This window comes from Protopterus annectens, chromosome 1.part0 (assembly GCF_019279795.1).
Source record: "Protopterus annectens isolate FY-2018-M chromosome 1.part0, PAN1.0, whole genome shotgun sequence".
In the NCBI taxonomy this organism is placed as follows: domain Eukaryota; kingdom Metazoa; phylum Chordata; order Ceratodontiformes; family Protopteridae; genus Protopterus; species Protopterus annectens.
In genome coordinates this window covers 1215714942-1215736912 of record NC_056725.1, presented here as the reverse complement: position 1 = coordinate 1215736912, position 21971 = coordinate 1215714942, and the positions used below count along the sequence as shown (strand labels likewise).

Below are 21971 nucleotides of genomic sequence, written 5' to 3'. Positions count from 1 at the left end.
GTCACCGCAGTAAAGTGCACATGCTGGAGGTACAGCTTGCTATCCACAAATAAGCTATACCCTGGACTAAACCACCCAGCATTAACAAGCAAGGCTCCTTATTAGTAGATGTCAGACATACCCGTGATGAATGTTATGCAGATAGGTAATATGCCGTATGAGTCACCTCTGTGTAACTGTGTGACAGGAGCAAGTACAATCACATTACATGTGTCCCAAGGGGCAGGGTAGCATAACACTATGCTGCCATAGGCCCAGGGCCAATAGCATAGTACCTACCTATGACACAATGTACACACATGTAGTCATTGCAATACCAACTATGTGAGGTGGAATGAGTGTGCCACTGACTGTGTGCAAGGTCTGTAATGGTGTGATTGCTCAGCATGACTTTGTGTCTGTCATGGTAGTGTGTGTCCTTGGTGTGAGGCCAGAGAAAGATGTGTCAGTTATTGGGATACAAACATACTACATTGCCATATGTTGTGCTGTGGTTCCCTGTATATGACTGCGGTGTAGGTAGGGGTATGGCAGCAAAGACTAGGGTGGATTACCATTGAAATTGTAACTGTGCATTGCATGCATTGCATGGGATGACAATATTCCCCATCCATTAGCTTGATACATACCCCCAGTGTGAGGTTGCGCATTGGACCTCAAACAGTGTGCGGAGTGCTGGTGTATACTAGTTTGTTGCATGGAGTGTGGCAGGCACTGTCACACAGTTGTTGGCTGAGCACTATGTGTTAATTTACATGTGTATCCCCTGATAGACAGTCAGATGCTATATATGGCAGTTCAGTGATATCAGTACAGTAGAGTATTATGTGTGCCATATTACTTGCTCACATATTTTTCTTTTCCTTCCAGGGCAATGGTGCATCAGCGCAACCCCTGTTATTCAGCTGCAGAGGATGAGGAGATACACCAGAGCCTGGTGCAGGATTTTTCCACACTTTTTCCCAGACCAGCCAGAACCAGCAGGAGAGGGCTGCACTGTGGCAAGACCTTGTCCGTCGGGTAAATGACATAGGCATTCATAACTGGACATATGAGCAGGTGCACCATCACTGCAGTGATTTAATTAGAAATGTCCATCAGCGTGCGTTTGATATCCACAGACAACAGCTTGCCACAGGTGGTGGGGTACCTATCCACCCCCCCTCACCAGACTTGAGGAGCTCCTCCTAAGTGTTGTGGCTGCAGCCCAACAACAACAACATCCACAGACATGTGTCATGATGGAGGCTGGAGCCACCCAGCATGTGGACATGGAGTGTGCAGGTAACATGCCATATCTGTAGTTGAGTGTTGTCTGCACTGGTAGTTTATGCATGTGTGAGATGTGTACTGTGTGTGTAGCTGTTATCCTGGAAATTCTTGTGCAAGATTGATATTCTGAATATCATCAGTACACCTGTGAAAGCCAACTGTTGTACTACTGTACTGTATCATACTCACAGTATCAATTGCACAGTTGTGCCCACTGACAATAACTTATTTGTGCAGGTCCCTCTGGAGTAACAGCAAGGCAGCCAATCCATGCTGGTAAGTGTGTAATAACAATACTATTAATAGTAATAATACCCTCATACAGTATTGTGTATGTGTTGGATTGCAGGTGTGTGTGTGTTTGTATCTCATGTACTGAGGAGTGTGCATGCATGTGCCCATGTGCATGTGCCCGTATGCATGTGTGCATGTGCCCATGTGCATGTGTGCATGTGCCTGTGTGCATGTGCCCATGTGCATGTGCCCGTGTGCATGTGTGCATGTGCCCATGTGCATGTGTGCATGTGCCTGTGTGCATGTGCCCATGTGCATGTGCCCGTGTGCATGTGTGCATATGCCCATGTGCATGTGTGCCCGTGTGCATGTGCCCGTGTGCATCTGTGGTAACATTGTGTACACATTGTAAAATGTGTTTCCTGTCTTCCTCTCACAGGTTCTAATGTTACTCTGTTGGCGTGCAGCAGGGAACCTGAAGCCACTGCTGGGAATAGTGATAATGATGATACATGTGTAATGGCACAGGGAGGTGTTACAGTCATCCTGCCGATACATCCATTGTCACCAATGTCCTTAGCTGAGGGACAGCATACAGTGGGCATTGACCAGGGTAATGTGGTATCAGTGGCACATGCATCCCCTCACAGCAGCCATGGCCAGAGTCCTGACATGGTACCACACAGGCAGATATCCAGGGGTTCTCGTGGGAGCATCCGTGGTCATACTGTCCCTGTCAGATGTGCCCACAGAGGTCTTTCAACCTGAGCTATGTTCCGGGCTGTAATGCAGGCACAGGCACATATGCAACGGTACACCAGACAGGGTCTGAGGGAGCTTAGAGCACATCGCACTGCTATGAATGACACTATGCGTGACGTAGCGGCTGCCATCCATACTGTCGGCGAGGTCATTGACAGACATTGGGGGGGGACATTAGATCTGTTCCACAACTACATGTCCATGAGCCAGGGCAATGCAGGATGGTTGAGGCGTCAACTTGGACATATGCCAGCAACATCAGCAGCTGGCAGTCGTCGCAGACGGCAACAAACCCGCAGCTGCTCCGTTAGTGCCAGTACCAGCCCCAGCAATGCTGGGTCTGTGCTGTCATCAGACCGCCCTAGAAGTCCACGTGCACATGGCTCTGGACAGTCCCAGCAGGGACATGTGTCCAGTCATCAACCAACTGCTTCTGATGACAGTACCCAGTCTGGCATAGTACCTGATACTGTCCGTAGCACCCCTGCCAGGCACAGGTACCATGTCTGTGGCCAGAGACAGTGATCTGTATGACCTGGCAGGTACAGTCTGTGGCTGTCCACAAACACCCGTATATAGCAGCCATGAGGTGGAACTGTGTGCATGCATACACACATGCATAATGCTAACACCTAGGGCTAACACACACACTGCATCAACATTGCCCCATGTTGTACTGTTGTCCCTCACTAACACACACACACACATACATGTCGATTGGATGTGTCAATGGCAGACTCTGGCATACCAAGTACACACCCTGTGCATATGATGAAACTGTGCCACCTCCTGCAATCTGTAACATTGATGCAGGAACAGGATAGCATGGTGCTGATGCACAGTGTGACTACATAGAACTGTAGTAATATTATCATGTTGTTAACAGTACAGTGTAATGATATCATTGTGGGTATATCCCAGCATGCCTGATGATTGTCATTGTAGTTTTTTATACACCAGTGTTAATTCCAACAGTGTAATGTCTGCACATCTTTGCATTCTGGTGATAAGGCTGAAAACACAAACCCACCTACATAGGTAGCACAGGGGATAAGAAAATGGAAGTAATGATACTCAATGCCAGACATGTAAACCGCAAGATGCATGCAGTCCAAACTCTACTCGGCATGGAGAATGTTGATATCTGTGCAGTGACAGAAACCTGGTTCAAGACTCCCAAGAGCACCCTAGCACTACCAGGTTACACTTCATACCATGCTTTACAGCCCCAAAACATGGAACTAACTTTGAAAGGAGGGTGAGTATCAATAAATGTCAAGGATACCCACACCCCCAGGTTGGTGCCACAGCATGAAGCATCACAGACTATCCACGTGCAACTAACAGTGGGTAAAACTGCCTTCCAGTTCATAGCCTGCTACAGACCACCCTCCTAAACCCAGGAAACCCACTTGGCCTACTTAAGAACACATGAATATATGAAGGTGTCTCCAAACAACATTATATTGGGCAACTTCATCTACCCACACATAGACTGGGAGCATTACTGTAGTTCCAACACCCTAGGCCAAAGGTTCCTAGAATTCATAAACTCAAATGCTATGGAACAACTTGTTACCACTCCCACAAGAGGGGAAAACATACTGCACCTGATCATCACCAGCATGGGGACTCTATGCTTCAGACCAGAAGTGTATCCCTCACTGGTAAGATGACACCATAGAGTAATCTCACTGTATATTCACATACCAACCGCAGCCCCTGCACAGAAAACCACAGTGAAAAAGTTGTGTAAAGCAAATTACACACAGCTGAAAACCGAGACAGAGGTGGAATCCTTCAAAGCCCCTGGGCCTGTGGGAAATACGGCCCACACTGCTGAATCCTTTATAAACACATTCTATGAACACCTCCAGGAATGCACAGATCATGCAATTCCAAATATAACCAAGACCCAATCCTCCAAAGACAGGCGTCCTTTCTGGTGGACTCCAGCCACATAACAGAAGACAATAGAAAGAGGAAGCTACTACATGATCGACCAATATCCCACAAAGGGACGGCATCTCTGACCAGTATTTGGACAAAAATTACAGGCATTCATAAAATCGTCTAAGGCCAACTTCAAAAGAAATATTGCACAAGACACTAAGGATAATCACAAGGCTTTCTTTACTTATGTTAGGATCAGGGTGGGAATTCCCACCCAGATATGCTCAGATGTTGTCCTAAATGACACAGAATACACCTAAGCCACATACATTGCCAACATCATTGCTGACAGGTTCAGCACAAACATCTCACCCCCCTCCCCACCACAAGGGCAAATATATATCCCAGCAGAGTGATGCCCCCCTGACATCTGAGATGCTCAGTCACCCTCTCCAAAGCAGAAACACAGCATCAGTGGGAGCAGACAGTGTCCCAGGCTGCATCCTACATGAACTCCAAGAAGAACTAAACACAAACATAAAAGTACTGTTCAATCCCAGCCTTACTACAGGATATGTAGCCAAGAAGTGGCGTACAGCAAAAGTGACCCCTCTCCACAAAGGTGGTGCCTCCACAGATCCTGGAAACTATTGCCCTGTACACCTGACTAGCTTGGTCTGCAAAGCTATGGAAAGGATCATCATAGACCTCATAAATAAAGTTATTGGGGACCTACAGACACTGGATCCTACCCAGTTCAGCTTTGTTGAGGGCACATCCTGCCTCTTAAACCTGGTTGATGTCTTTGAAACAGTCACCAAGGCCAATGACGAAGAGAAGGTGTTCAACACAGCCTACCTGGACCTCGCAAAAGCCTTCGATACAATACCCCACTCAGGTATATTTCTCGGAGGTTCAGGCCAACACAGAAGGACTGTGCGCCATAATCAACTCACCAGCCAACAGAAGCATCCTACAAAAGGGCCTCATAGAAACAGACACCTGGTGCCAGAGCCATGGCCTCAAGCTAAACGCCAAAACCTGTATAGTCATCCCCTTTGGCAAAAACTAAGTGCCCACAACTTAACACATAGGTGGTAAGCCATTAAGTACTGTACACATGATTAGGGACCTGGGGACCCGAGTTGATAGCAAACTGTCATTTGACAACCACATGGTTGTAGTGGTTACACAGACAGTTTATATAGGCCACCTAATCATGAAGGGATTCACAGCTAGATCACAGGAGGTCATCGTGCCTCTTTAGTCATCCCTCATCAGGCCCATAATTGAGTACAATACCCCTTTTGTGGTGTACCTTACCAGACAACTGACCTGCAGCAACTGGAAAGTCCACAAAAGTACCTCACCAAGGGGATCAAAGGGCTCAAACAGATGTCAGACATATAGAACCATGTCCAACCTGGAATTAATGGACATGCTGCACCTCAGAAAATCCAAATCCCATGGAGGTATGTGCTCGTGACACTTGCACCTCAGCACTTACATAAATAGGACATGCTGGAGGGACAGATTCATAACCCAGAGGCTCCCTTCACTCTGGAATAAAATCACAGTCCAGGTTAGGCAGAGTCCCTTAATGACTCTCTGCAAGAGGAATGTTGCTGAGTGGATGGGAGATTGTAGGCTTACCCCGGGTATCACTTCTGTGTCACTGTTACACAGAGGCTGAGTATACTAATCTGGAAAAAGGCCATATCAAAATTCATTTAACATGGGTGTCAAAAGACAAACACAGTCTGGATAGGTTTATAACTGCCCTAGGGCAGATAGCCTAGTATGAACCTATGAACCTATTACATGATGTATCCTCAACTGATACACAGATGTAGGAAACCCAGTGTCAGTGATATCCCTGCAGTACTACACTATACCAGTAGCCATTCTTACTGAGCCACACACATCCCTGTGAAGAATGCTGTTTGGCATATAGCAGTCTCACGTACATGATAACCAATGAAAGGAACTCAGAAAATCAGCAAACCTCGTACACAGGACAACTGTTTATTCCACTCGGTTAAGCGCTTTCAGCTATTAAAACTAGCCTTCATCAGAACCATACAAATCCGTACCAAACAACTTTATATACACCTGTAGTTTAAAAATTGCGCCAAAACTTTTAAAGCTGTACTACTTCAAATATTTTTAAAAGCACCATAAACTAAAAAAACATATAGTATACATATATATATATATATGACATATAACAAATATAATATAAAAAACATCAATAAGTCATTTAAAAAATGACATAACATGCTTATATAAAAATTCACTGTTAAATATATAATAATAATAGTGACATGCCCCATAAACTACAATGCTCTATTAATATTATTGAGCTAAAACCAAAAAAGGTTTAATACTAATGGAATCATTTATTCCCGGAGTCCTCGTAGCATCTAATAATATCTGCCATTTGCTTTCTAACGCAGATAACTGCATTTTCCAATTGCCACTAAACAATGAACTTTGCAGTTGATCAATAATGGCAAAACGGAAGGTGTGAGTATCTCCTTGTTCAAGCAAATGCCTATATAATGCATTTCTATTATCTTTTTTCCTTATTCGATAAAAATGTTCATACACACGCTTCTTCAGGTTCCTTTCCGTTTTGCCCACATAATACGCGGGGCATGAGCTACATGTGGCTAAATATACCACTTTAGTGGAGTTACAATTACCTTTCCTAAACTTAATATTAGTATTATTACCATCCCTTAACCTAATACTTTTAGCCTCATTTATATGCCTACACTGGTTACAGGAACCACATTTGGTGGTGCCTGTAAGAGTGGGCCTCTGATCATTATCATTAGTACAACTTTCTATAATCTTCTTTAAATTAGCTCCTGTTTTATACACAACTTTAGGTTCTAATCCTACTATGCCTTCAAGTTTAGAAGCTAAAATAATTTTCCAATGCTGCTTAAGTATGTCTATAATGACATTCGTATGTGGGGTGTATGTCAATACACACACCCTTCGGTACTTTTGGTCATTCTTTGCTTCTATTTCTGGACTAAAGTGTGTAGGCATATAAATGAGGCTAAAAGTATTAGGTTAAGGGATGGTAATAATACTAATATTAAGTTTAGGAAAGGTAATTGTAACTCCACTAAAGTGGTATATTTAGCCACATGTAGCTCATGCCCCGCCAGATATGTGGGCAAAACGGAAAGGAACCTGAAGAAGCGTGTGTATGAACATTTTTATCGAATAAGGAAAAAAGATAATAGAAATGCATTATATAGGCATTTGCTTGAACAAGGAGATACTCACACCTTCCGTTTTGCCATTATTGATCAACTGCAAAGTTCATTGTTTAGTGGCAATTGAAAATGCAGTTATCTGCTAGAAAGCAAATGGCAGATATTATTAGATGCTACGAGGACTCCGGGAATAAATGATTCCATTAGTATTAAACCTTTTTTGGTTTTAGCTCAATAATATTAATAGAGCATTGTAGTTTATGGGGCATGTCACTATTATTATTATATATTTAACAGTGAATTTTTATATAAGCATGTTATGTCATTTTTTAAATGACTTATTGATGTTTTTTATATTATATTTGTTATATGTCATATATATATATATATGTATACTATATGTTTTTTTAGTTTATGGTGCTTTTAAAAATATTTGAAGTAGTACAGCTTTAAAGGTTTTGGCGCAATTTTTAAACTACAGGTGTATATAAAGTTGTTTGGTACGGATTTGTATGGTTCTGATGAAGGCTAGTTTTAATAGCTGAAAGCGCTTAACCGAGTGGAATAAACAGTTGTCCTGTGTACGAGGTTTGCTGATTTTCTGAGTTCCTTTCATTGGTTATCAGTTGCTGTTTGGAGTATTGTTTGGAGTCTCACGTACATGCCAACACACTAGCGATATGTTAATCCACGACTGGAAATATATACAGTGGCCTACAATGCATTCTGCACATGACACATATGACCACCACATGGGTATCATACAGATGGATACCTGTTGTCCAAGCCATGCTCTATTACTGTAACGCAACTGTAACTTTGTCATCAGCATGTACTTAACATAGTATTCCAGTAGTACCATGTAGGTGGCAGAACCTATCATGTAGAACGGGTAATGGTGTGTACATATGGACAAGTGTTTTCTTGTCTATCCTGTGATATTCACATTTCCAAAGGTATTGTGCAGTCCCTTGGTGTATCGCCTAAGCAAGAAGGTGTCTTTATGCATATCAGCAACAGTTGCCATACACCTACACCGGATGTCCATTACTCACAGACTTTGCTGTGCTATAACATGTGTGACATATACTCCAGACATGAACCCTCACCCACATTAATATATCACAGCTTTCATGAGTGTGTGTCATCCAGTTGGCCTGGGACACAGATCACTGCAGTAGCCTGCATTGTCAACAACATACATGTATGGCGTACAGTCTGGGAATCTGCAGGACATGCTGGCACAGGTAACAACTATATTTACATGAGGTAGGCTTCACACATAGGAACTATTTAAGGTCACAGGCACATATCTCTATGTGGCACACACATACCTGATGTGTGCATTGAAATTACTGTTATAATTATATGTTATACCATAATAAAAGCAACACCCACCACACATTGACAAACTGTGTGACAAAAACACACGTGGCATTTGTAGGATTCAAACCCCTACCTAACTATGTTATGACACTTGAGAGAGACGCATTAGCGGAGCATGCTATTCGCAATACTGGGTGGTGTCCCTTCTCTTGCTATACTTATAGCGTGCTGACATCATCAGTCTTTACAAAGAGGAATGTACATCATGTAGTGTGTTATTCCAGTTGCCAAAAGGTCCATTTCTTTCAAAGAGAATTGCACACACCCTTGTGCATTTTGTTCAGCTATGGCCTACTTAAACCAGGCTTGTACAACATTAGTAGTGTATTCCGCAACTGGAGTGGACATTGAGAAACACTAGGCTATGTGCCCTAGGCCATTTCTAATCCTAGTCAGAGAGTGTGTTTGTCCTTCAACACACATTTTAACTGGAGTTTTCCATGTCATTTTTCAAGGTTAGTATACTGTGCCTCTGTCTAACCATGACATAAAAGTGATACCCAGGGTAAACCTACAATCTCCCATCCACTCATCAAGATTCCTCTTGAAGAGAGTCAATGAGGGACTCTCTGGCTAACCTGGACTTGGAGTTTACTCAAGAGTGGAGGGAGCTTCTGGGTTATGGATCAATCACTACAGCATGTCCTATTTATGTGTGCACTGATTCCGGCTTGGACATGGCTTTATACATCAGGCACAGATCGCCTCTGGGCAGGCAGTATGCCACTGTTTGGAGCTGCAGTTTGTTTACTCAGGCAACACATGGCATCTGTTACAGCCCTTTGATCCTCTTGGTGAGGTACTTTTGGGTCTTTCCAGTTGCTGGAGGTGTCTGCTAAGGTACATCCCACAAGGGCCATTGTACTCAATTGTGAGCCTGATGAAGGATGACTGAAGAGGCACGATGACCTCCCCTGATCTAGATGTGAATATCTTCATGATTAGGTGGGTATATGAAATGTTTCTCTAACCACTATGGCCACATGGTTGTCAAATGCAAGATTTCTATCAACTTGTGTCCCCAGGTCTCTTATTACTGCTAAAGTACTTAATGGGTTAACACCTATGTGGTAATTGGTGGGCACTTACTGTTTTTCCAAAGGGGATGACTATACACTTTTCTGCATTTAGCTTGATGACATGGCTCTGGCACCAGTTGATGTTTCTATGAGGCCCTTTTGTAGGATGCTTGTGTCAGCTGGAGGGTCAGATATGGCGCCCAGTTTGTAGTCATCTGCAAACTTGTTCAGGCACAGTCCTTCCATGTTGGCCTGTACCTCTGAGAAATATATACCACACATGGGATGTCCCAGGACTGAGCCTTGTGGGATGCCAGTTGCAGCTGGTTTGGAGTCTGACATGGCTGCAGCATTTCTGACCATGTCAGTTCTGTCCTTGAGCTGGTTTGCAACCCATCTACTGACATAGGGGTTTATATTTAAGCTGGTGAGATTATCTATAATGAACAAGTGGGGTATTGTATGGAAGGCTTTTGCAAGGTCCAGATAGGCTGTGTGGACCACCTTCCCCTCATTAATGGCCTTGGTGACTGTTTCAAATGACTCAACCAGGTTTAAGGGGCAGGATCTGCCTTTAAGAAAGCCACACTGGGGAGGGCCCATTGCCTGTAGGTCCCCAATATCTTTATTTCTGAGGTCCATGATGATCCTTTCCATAGCTTTGTAGACCAAGCTAGTCAGGATTCTGGGGTGATAGTTTGCAGTATCCATTCAGTCACCACCTTTGTGGAGAGGGACCACTGTTGCTGTACACTGCTCTTTGGGTACATATCCTGTGGTAAAGCTGAGATTGAGCAGTAGTTTTATTTGGTGTTCAATTCTTCTTGGAGTTCATGTTGGACACAGCCCAGGACACCATCTGGTCCCATTGATGCTGTGTGTTTTGCTTTGGAGACGCTGGCTGTTACCTAAGCATCTGCAATGTCAGGGGGACAGTACTCTGTTGGGATAGATATTTGGCCTTTTGGTGGGGGGGGGGGGGATTTTGCACTGAATCTGTCAGGTTGGATGTTGGCAATGTGTATGGGTTTGGTGTATTGTTTGTCATTTTGGACTAATTCTGAGCATATCTGTGAATTCCCACCCAGGTTCCTACCATCAGTTAAGAAAGCCTTGTGATTATCCTTAGTGTCCTGTGCAATTTCTATCTTGTAGCTGGCCTTAGAGGATTTTATGTGTGGCCATAGTTTTTTGTCATAATACTGATCAGAGATGACTTCTCTTTTTGGGTTTTGCTCCATCATGTAGTAGCTTCCTCCTTCTCTTGCATGGTTTGGTAATGGCTGGGGTCCACCAGGCCGGATGCCTGCATTTGGAGGATTGGGTCTTGGTTTTATTTGGGATTGCATAATCCATGCATTCCTGAAGGTGTTCATAGAATGCATTTATAAAGGGTTCTGAGGTCTGGGCCATATTTTCCACAGGCACAAGGGCTTTAATGGATTCCACCTCAGTTTGAAGGAGTGCAAAATTTGCCTTACACATGTTTTTCACTGTGGTTTTCCAGCCAGGGACTGGGGTCGGGATGTGAATATCCAGTGAGATTATTCTATGGTCTGATCTTACCAGTGAGGGATACACTTCTCATCTTGGGCATAGAGTCCCCATGTTGTTGATTATCACGTCCAGTAAGCTTACCCCTCTTGTGGGAGTGGTAAGTTGTTCCATAGCATTTTGGTTTATGAATTCTAGGAACCTTTGCCCTAGGGTGTTGGAGCTAGAATAATGCTCCCAGTCTAGTTTGGGTAGTTGCAGTCGCCCAATATAATGTTGTTTGGAGAGACCTTCATATTTTCATGTGTTCTCATGTAGGTCAAGTGCGGTTCCTGGATTTAGGAGGGTGGTCTGTAGCAGGCTACAAACTGGGAGGCAGTTTTAGCCACTGTTACTTGCCCGTGGATAGTCCGTGCTGCTTCTTGCTGTGGCACCAACCTGGGGGTGTGGTTATCCTTGACAATTATTGATAGTGACCCTCCTTTTGTAGTTTGTTCCATGTTTTGGGGCTGTAAAGCATGGTATGAGGTGTAACCTGGTAGTGTTAGGGTGCTCTTGTGAGCCTTGAACCAGGTTTCTGTTACTGCACAGATATCAACATTCTCCATGGTGAGGAGAGTTTGGACTGCATGCATCTTGCAGTTTAGACTTCTGGCATTGGGTAGCATTACTTCTAGTTTCTTATCCCTTGTGATACCTATGGAGGTGGGTTTGTGTTTTCAGCCTTACCTATTCAAGGCACTATGGGGGTGACAACAGGCTTTACCAGTATCCAAAAGGCCAGGTGTGACAGGTGCAAGCCATCCCTAGCGGGTGGAGCATCATGTCTTGCTTAGCATGTCATCCCAGGCTGACAGGCATTGGATCCCCTTTGACTAACAGCAATACTTAAGCCAATTGTTGTAATTGATCATCTTGTCTTCATATTCTGGCATCATGCTTGGTGAGGGTAGTATGTTAGTCAGGGTCATCAAAGTTTGCATATACTACATGGTGTTACATTGCTTAACACATGGCAATCATGCCTCAGGTGGTGCTGCAGGGCTACCTATGTTGGATGCACATACTACACTCCCTGTACATGTTTGAAAGCAGGCTGTGTCAACTTAGGCATCCCTTTTACTATATGTGTGAGTCAGAGAGAGGTATCATTTCCAGGGTTCCTACTGAGCCAGTGTATGTTCTATGCATTGCCTCTTTGCCAAGGCCAAGGCATACTGGGCACGCCTCCTTCTGCCTACTGGGGCAGGCTCAGGTTGTTCCTCCTCTGAATCACGCTCTGCCTGTGATGGCCTTGGCAATGTTGGGAGGCTGTTTGGCCCGGGCCTATGGTGGTCCTGCTGCAGCTGTTTTCGCAGAATCATATTATGTAGCATAGCACATACCATGACAATTTGGGTACATTTAATTGGTGAGTACTGCAAGGCTCCACCAGATGTGTCCAGGCACCAGAACCATGACTTGAGCAGCCCAAACACATGCTCTATTACATTACCTGTTTGTGCATGTGCCTCATTATGGCATTCCTGTTCAGGTGTGTGTGCGTTTCTGATGGGTGTCATCAGCCACGGCTCCAGTGCATAGCCAGCATCCCCCAGTAGGTGACCATGTGGGATGTCCCCATTGGCAAATGTCTGGTACAGCTGCGTCAGATGCCAGATATGGGAATCATGGTAGCTTCCAGGGCAGCCAGCACACAAATTCAGTATTATGCCCTGGGCATCACACATGACCTGGCAGTTGATGGAGGCGAAGCCCTTGCGGTTGAAGTAGACCCTACCCTGCTCACCGGCTGGTGCTTTGATGCGTATGTGAGTGCAGTCTATTGCACCCACTACCTCAGGGTATTCAGCTATTTGCTGGAAGAGATGCATATTGCTGGCCAATACCTCACAGGAATTGGGGAAATATACATGATCACCGACATGTGCTGACATGGCATCCAGGAAGTCGTGCAGTACCCTGGATGCTGATGCCTGTGATATCCCCATCATATCACCAGTTGGTCTCTGGAAGGTACCTGTTGCTAGTATTCTTAGGCCAACACATACCTTGGTTTCCACTGGGATGGGTTCCCCTCTGTTGGTTCTGTGTGTGAGGCGTGGCCTGCACAGCTCAACAATTTGCTGTAGGAGGTCTCTGTCCACTCTATAGCGCTCCACTATCTCCAGCTCATGTAACCCCTAGTAGGTGACCCTGGGCCTGTACACTCTTCTCCGTCTCCTCACTGTGGGTTGTCTGGCAGCATTTGCATTGTCACCACCGTCAGCATGTTGCATATGTCACCTTATAACAGCTATGGTAGCCCCTAGCATTTTTTGTCTGAGTGAGGCTTTTTCAGTTTTCACTTGTAATAGCTTACTCCAGTGTTGCAGTGTCTGTTGAGAGAAACATACTGCACTGTTGTTTGCAGAGTTTTAAGTGCTGGGCTGGGCTACTCTTCTGCCTGTGTAATTGCCTGCTTCTGATTGTTTTCACCTGTTACCTCTGCTAGTATTCCCTGGTAGCTTCCTACAATTTCTTCTGCTTCCTTTTTCCTTTCTGTTTCCTCGGGGGGGGGGGGGGGCGATGCGCAAACAAGCGCAAACACGCTCACAGCAGCTAACACGCATGCACACATGCTTAGATGGACTAAAACTTGCTTATTCGGGTTTAAACGCTCGTACACCAGTGCAAATGAGCTAACAGGTCTTTAAACAAGCTTCTACATGCTTACTCCAGCTTAAACACGCGCACCTGCACTTACAAGCGCACACCCTATCTTACTTGGGCTTCCGCGCGCATGCACGGCCAGCAAGAAACTTTGGTGTTATCCACAGTGTACACCTTCCATTTCTTGGTTTTCCCATGCCTACTTCTTGACACACCTCTTTCCATGATGTGTGACTGACAGCTTTCACATGCCACTCTGCTCCACTGAGCTGCATTTCTTTCATACATACCCCCCTGTGATCTATCTCTTACTCTGTTACTCCCCCTTATCCTACTCCTGCATTCCAGGGATTGTGCTCATTTGCTATGTAAAAGTGAGATTCACTATCCTAACACTCATTTACATAGGATTGCCTACTAATGCTTAGTTACATGTCTTACACTGAGCTTCCCCCCTTAGCAACCCCTAGTCGGTGGCCATGTTGTTTTCAGCCTGCTATTCCCTTACATTGTAAATTCATGGTTTGCATAAAACCCCCGTTTATGGGTTTTTAATTTTTATTTTTCTGTTTTTTTACAGCGCAGCCCATTTGCGCAGCGCTGCGCTACGTTTAAACATCGGCGATCGCTGAAAAAAAAAACAATTTTATTTTAATTTTCCATGGGGGTATGTTGCCAGTGGCCACATATTTGGCCATTGGCATGCTTCCTGAAACATATGCAACCTTTAGTTGCAGCTGACAAGGCTCCATTGTGCTATTTGCAGAACGGTACTCAGTTGTCAACTGAGTACATTTCTGCAGATAACACGGCGCTTACACGGGCAGGTTTGTGCTTCCTGGATCGCAAAATTACCTCATTTGCATGCCTTTCGGCTGCAAGTGAGGTAATTTGCAGATCCAAGCCCTGTCCGTGTAAGAGCCATTTTAGGAGCTCTCTTACACGCCCCTACAAGCTGTTCGTGGATCGCTCGTCGGACATGATGGCTGCATGGAGTCTTACACTACTCTTAGACTCCGTGCAAGCCATCGTGAATCCTGCCCATTATTTAATACCCAAGGGATCTGTTCTTTAATAATGATTTAATGCTGATTTGCCCATTAAGACAAGATACTAGTTCTTAACTCATACTGCTGGTAATATTCCCTTAATTCAGCTAAATTCAAGATATCAGCACCTTCTGCAAACTGCTATTTTCAGCACTTGAAATAAAATAGATTAGTATTGTCAGTGTTAAGTTGATGTTTAAACAATGTATTAGACTCTTGGCTATTTGTTCCTAACATATTTCTGTTCTGCTGTCCTACACTTCAACTTCCTGTCAGTCTTATCAGCCGAATGAGCTTCATGTTGAACAAAATATTAGTACCTATGAATTGATAAACTTCCCCATAATATGATGAATAAACTGGTCTCTATATTTAATAATATCTACATAATGAACTTTAGGACTTACAAGTACCCTTTACATCAACTCTATGACTTTCCAGTTTGCACTTAATATTATAACTTTTTTTTGATAGCAGAATCTTATCAACACAATTTTCTTGGGTGGCAAAAGCCAGGGTACCTTTCTGGCTAGGCTTATATAGGCCCTAGGGCCAATAGCTTAGTACCTACCTATGAAACTATGAACATTATCCACTTTCATTATCTTAGGACACTCAGCCAAGAACTGCCAGTTGTTTGAAATGTTTTTAAACAGAATAGAATTCATTGAAACATTATAAAATAACAATACTAAATGTACATGAAACAAAAGACTCAGTGGCGGTCAGACTTCCCTAAAGAAAAAAGTATGAATGGCAACTCAGAGGACACATTTCATAAAGAAACTTCTGTATTTATCAGTCTTAACTTCAGTGCTAGAACAAACCCATACAAGTCATGTTACAGGAAGTCTTGCTCATCTGTTAGGGTCCCCAACAGTAAACTCCCTGGTGTTCTGCAAGTTGCTAGGAATATACCTACCACATTGCTAGGAATATACCTACCACATTGCTGCTGACAAATGAATTCACAAAACAAATGTTCTAAAACAAAAACTTTATTTGGAGACTCTCCAAATGGCACTACATACAGAAGGTATTTATTACATATTTTCCATTCCAATTCACTCACTGTTTGAAGCAAGTATGTCTGTGTGAAGAAATTTAAATGACTGTACTTCTAACTGCACTCATAAATTACACTGATGGCAAGAATGTTGTCAGCAGCCTTACTGTTTACAAATATAGATAATCAAGGAAATGTAAGTTAACCGTATATCGGCTGGATTTGTATTGTAGCAAACGTATGATATTTGTGTAATATGATTGTGGAGATTTTCTCCCCGGGCCTCCACCAAAAAAATAGGAGGATAAAAGTAACTGAAGCTATCTATATCATATATAAAATACATTTTTTTTGTAAAATAGCAAAAATAAAACCTTAGTCAACAAGGGTATATTGATTTGGACAAAGGCACGGTTTCTTTCTTTTCTCTTCACAGAGAATTGGAGGTCTTATTTACTTTAATGCTACAGGTAAAGTATACTGGTAAAAATACAGGTGGTGTTGAATTTTGTCCCAAGACTATGCAGTGAGGGGTAAGGGGATACATAAGTGAATGATGTATTAGAAGAGCTGGAGGGCGGAAGCGGCAGACTGGTACATGAGGCAGCTGAATAAACTGGCTCCAGGCTGGGCCTTGCCAGCTACGTTTAGTGCCTCACAGACGAACGATAGGATGGATGTCTCCTTAATGCATACATAACACTTGCATGGCTGTTAATGTGTTTTTTCTGCAGACAGAGTACAGGATAGATCCAGGTATCTACAGCTCAACCACTTTCACCTTCTGCTTCGGGAAAAGAGACAGCATAGTTAAGGTGAGGTTATCCGCCATTCTTTAGGATAGTGGTCTCAAGTACGGTAAAAAAGCAATGACATGCCTCAGGGAGATTGTATTAAGCCTAGCTGATGTAATGCTATGTCTGGAACACTTCAGAAATGAATAAGTAATGCAGAGGCCAATATGTATCTCAGCTTAAGTTCATTAAAACTAATATTATTAAAAATAAAATAATCAGACTTTAAAAACTGATATCAACGCATACCGAATAAAAAGAAAAGAAATTTTAAAATTCGCGGACTTCGCGCATGCGCACTAGTCCGGACGGCTGCTGAGAGTCTGGAGCATGCGCAGATTGTCTCAGCAGCAGTCCTGATTGGGCACATGAGGAACGGAGCTCCTAGAAGTCTATGCAGTTTAGTTTTAAACTGCATAGACTGTCCAAGAACTCGCTGCGAAAACGCGTCGGGGTCGGACTGCAACGTCAGCAGTCTGGAATTTGCTGCAGTCTCGTCGGGGGAAGATATCGCGGGTCTTTTTGCGCGCAGGATCAAGATCTCGCGGGTCTGGATTTGCGCGGGGTTTGGATTTATTTATGGTGGTTCGTGTCACTTGCAGGGACCGGGGTTTGGATTTATTTATGGTGGTTCCTGTCACTTGCAGGGAAGGACAGCAGGTAAGTGGGATTTGGATGTTGCTGTAAGTGTGTGAGAGAGAGAAAATGCCCCAGGTGCAAAATAATGGTGGTTAGACTCATGGTGGTGGGTAGGGAATACCTCAGGCTTGAACCCTGTACCTTGCATGCAGGTGTTAAAGACCTGAATTCCCTACCCACCACCATTTGTAAAAAAAAATGTAGATTTTTGCCTCATATTTGATCTGTTCTTCATAATAGCTGTGGTTTGTAAATGTTGCAATGCTTGATATTTGATGGTGCAGTGGTAGCATTGTTGCCTCACAGCTGCAGGTTCTCTGGTTTGATTCTTGGCTGAGGTTCCTTCTTTGTGGGGTTTTGTATCTTCTCCCTGTGTTTGTGTGGGTTTGCTTTTGTGTCCTTCCATGTTACAAAGGCATGTCTGCATTATTTCTTCCTGGGCCTCTGCTGACAATTGTTTTTTTGTTCCAAGTCCGACTGTCCTGATTAACAAATGTTAAATACAATTGACAGGCATTTGCATTTCAGACTTCAGGTTTCTGAATGTTTAATTCCTTACATATCTGATGGTGCAGTGGCAGCATTGGTGCCTCACAACTATAGGTTTTCTGGTTTGATTCTTGGCTGGGGTGCCTTCTGTGTGGAGTCTGCATCTTATCTCTGTGTTTGTGTGGATTTCCTCTGGGGTCCTGCCATGTTACAAAGACATGTGTCTACAGTATTTCTCCCTGGGCCTCTGCTGAAAATTGTTTTTGTTCCGTCAGAAGTAAAATTGACAGGCATTTGAATTTCAGACTTAATATTCTTCAGAAAATACACAGTAAAACGACTTTTTATTCTAGCAATAAATATATAGTAACATAACCTTTTATAGCAAATTTCTAAGTTTATAAGATGACTGTTTTGAAATTTGTCCTTATTTTTGGGACTGTATTACCCTGTTATTGGCTTTGTCCAGGTTTTTTGTGCTAAGGTTGACTGCTATGGCCAGAACTGAATTCACTGAATATGTTTGAGGGCTATATTCCCTCATTACTGGGTTTGTCCAGGTGTTTTGTGCTAAGAGGTTGACAGGTATGGTGAGAACTGAATTCATTAAATGATAGCCATTTAAGTTTCAGTATTCCTCTCTTTCACAAAGCAGCTGATTTGGCGTAGTATTATGTTGCTCTGACTGTTTTGCACAGGGACCTTGGCAGTAAAATGTATGGTGGTAACGCAGCATTTTTCTTTTACAAAGCAGGTGATTTTGCATAGTGGTATGTTGTTCTGACTCTCTGCACAGGGACCTTGGCAGTAAAATGTATGGTGGTAACACAGCATTTTATTCTAGCAGCTTTCCAAGATTATACAAGCAATGTTTAATGTGTCCCTGGTTTTTGCCCTTTTGACCCACCCCGATAAATTTGGCTTTTTCCAGATTTCTTGTGCTGTGAAGTTGAGATGCAGTTGAGTATTGAGTAGATTCTACAAGGAGCTGAGAGCTGCAGGGGAAGAGAAGTTTAGTGCCGATTATGCTAAGTCAGCTCGCATTGCTAATAGCACAACAGGTTGTGTACTTGCTTTTGATGCAGAAGGTTGTTGGTTCTACTCCCATAAGGGGTGAATATTGCTGTACTGAAAGTTAAGATACTAATTATGAGCCTGTTATCAGTTTGCCATCCATTTCCTATTGCAGTATTACTAGCTTATTTTTAATGTAATTTAGGCAGTTTATTCCTCAGGGGCATCAGAGACTTTATTTTTCGATGAAACCATGAAATATAAAGATGATCGCTAGCAACAACCTCTTCATTACAGATTTATTTAAAGTGGAATTATTTAGATGACTTTTTTACTACTTCAGAGATTGTGCATATTTACTGATAAGTGGACTGTAGAAGTTTGAGTAGACTTTTATGATGGAAATGTTCTGAATTGGGCAGTTTTGTCATTGGTGCATTTCATTGTTTACTGGAAAAATGTTCAAAGCAATAGGAAGGTGTATCAAAGAGCACATGTATGCTTCATATGCAAGGGGCCTATGCTTTGAAAACAGCCCAGAATTAATCTTTATCTGCCACGGGTAAAATGTATTTTCTTTGAATGTGGGTTTCAATGTTGTTTCAATGAATGTGAGTTTCAAGGGCAGAGAAGTTTTAATGCCAAGTTTGTTTAGCAGATGTCTTAGTGTTTGTGCTGTAAAATGCAAAATAAAATTTTCAAATGAAGTTCAAATCATCATAGAAGTAAATCAGTATGCACATTAGTGTTTATGGTAAATGAGTGAAATAGCCAAGTAATGGATCATTGGAATGGCTGCAGGGGTATTCGACCATGGTTTTGTGAGGGGGAAGGGCGGCAAACTTAGGCAGCCCCAGCTGAACTATACCTCCCAACTGTCCAGATTTTCGAAGAATGAATAGATTTTTTTGCTTCTTATTTTTGGTTTGTTCCTCATAAAATTTGTGGTTTTCTGGCAAATGATTTAGGAATTAAGTCAGTAAATAATGACACACTGAGTTTCAGACTTCATAACCTTCAGAAAAATGCACGCTAAAGTAAGACCTGTTCCATCAACTGTCTCCGTTTATACAAGAGCAATTTTTAGTACTGTTTATATGTTCCCCCAATATATTTGGCCTGATTTATTGTATTAACAGGTTGAGAGGTACATGCAAATAAATTGCTTTATAGTATTACGCATAGCCAAACCTCTCAATTGTCCCTGATTTTGGCTCAAAATGTTGCTCTTCCTGTAATGATCCCTCCGCAAAATAGCAATTTTGGAAGAAAACGTGGAGGGTTTATAGTTAAATAACTAATAATCAGATTACTTTTATTTCAGAAATGCATGTAGATTCTTTTATTTTGTCAACTGCTCAAGTTAGCAGTACTAATATTAGTGTCCCTTCTTTGACAGGTTCCCAGCTGTATTGTGTTGCTATTTTATATTTTTTGCATCACATTTTTGGTCCATTTTTCATAAAATTGTGTTTTTTTTTTTGGCAAATTAGTGACAAATCATTAAAGACTGAAGTTAGAAAATAATGAGACATTTGAGTTTCAGATTTCATACCCTTCAGAAAATTCATAGTAATGCAAGACCTCTATTATCTATCTTAGTTTATCAGAACAATATTTTTAAAATTGTCCTTATTTTTGGGCCTTTGTCCCATTTCTTTGTATGGCTTTGTCCAGATTTCTTGCTCTGAGGTTGAGAGGTATGACAAATGTGTCAGGGCCATCACAAGTCAGCCAGAGACATTTCAAACTGTGACATACTTGTTGCACCCTACTCCCCCATGTAGTTAGTGACTCTGGATGTGTCCAAGCAAGGCAAGGAGTAGTTATGCAGTGTAAATGTGCAGAGAATCCCACCCATCCAAGGTAGACACAAGTACTACAGTGGCTTTTCATCTGTCCTTGATTTTTACAGAACGGTCTGGTTTCTGTCATATTTTTTGTACTGTTTTATGCTTATTACTCAAAGTGCCTGTTGCTCTGTGTTTAAGTAGCAATACTTTAATGACCATCAGGTAAGCTTGGCTGAGATTGCAAGATGCAAGTAAGCTTTAATAAGCATACTGTTAAAGAATTGCCAACATTGAAAGCCTTTCTGTTGCCATGTAGAGAATACTTAACTAGATAATGTATAAGCCTTTAGTATTGAAATGCATATGCCAGTATTTGTAATAAAGAACAGGATTACATTATTTTAAGAGTCTCATTACACATGGAGACTTCCAGTCATCTCTGCAGGCTTTACCCGTAAACAGAATGCCAATCGTGTGGTCCATAACCTGTACAGTAATTCTTTTAAGCAATGTATCTTGAGCTTATTTCTTGTTTGCTTTTCATTTTTTACTTTGATTATGTTATCACCATGAAACAAGTAGATGTCAGGCAGCAGGTCTTTTTTTGGATAAGGAACATTTTTACAAGTGGGGGCATCAGAGATTTCTACTTTCAGCATGTTACTTGGTACTTTAATAAAGCTGAATATAAATTATAATTGGAACTGCAGTGCAAGAAGTGGTTTGAGTTGAGTGCTGCTTGTTTTTCTTGTACTTGATTTTGACTGGCATTCCATTAATGTATTTAAAAAAAAAAGTAATTTTTAGTTTCCATCTAGATATTAAGCTGTCATGCCGCCAATGCATTGAAATATTTTTATTCTTCTACACTTCTCTTTGTGGGGTCTGTATTTTCTCCCTGTGTTTGTGTGGGTTTGCTTTTGTGTCCTCCCATGTTACAAAGACATGTCTGCATTATTTCTTCTTGGGCCTCTGCTGAAAATTGTTTTTTTGTTCCAAGTCAGACTGTCCTGATTAACAAATGTTAAATAAAATTGACAGGCATTTGAATTTCAGACTTCAGGTTTCTGAATGTTTTAATTCTTTACATATTTGATGGTGCAGTGGTAGTATTGTTGCCTCACAGCTATAGGTTTTTCGGGTTTGATTCTTGGCTGGGGTGCCTTCTGTGTGGAGTCTGCATCTCCTCCCTGTGTTTGTGTGGATTTGCTCTGGTGCCCTGCCATTTTACAAAGACGTGTC

The 21971-nt window shown here is 42.5% G+C and overlaps 1 protein-coding gene across 1 annotated transcript in view; it reads left to right on the top strand.

Moving 5' to 3' along the window:
• Positions 1-17362: 17362 nt before the first annotated feature.
• MMS22L (MMS22 like, DNA repair protein) overlaps positions 17363-21971 on the top strand; it is a gene marked incomplete in the record, with an annotated part of 1809169 nt that continues 1804560 nt past the window's right edge. Inside the window, 1 exon segment of the mRNA XM_044065731.1 lies at positions 17363-17454. Coding sequence (XP_043921666.1) covers positions 17374-17454 — 81 coding nt within the window.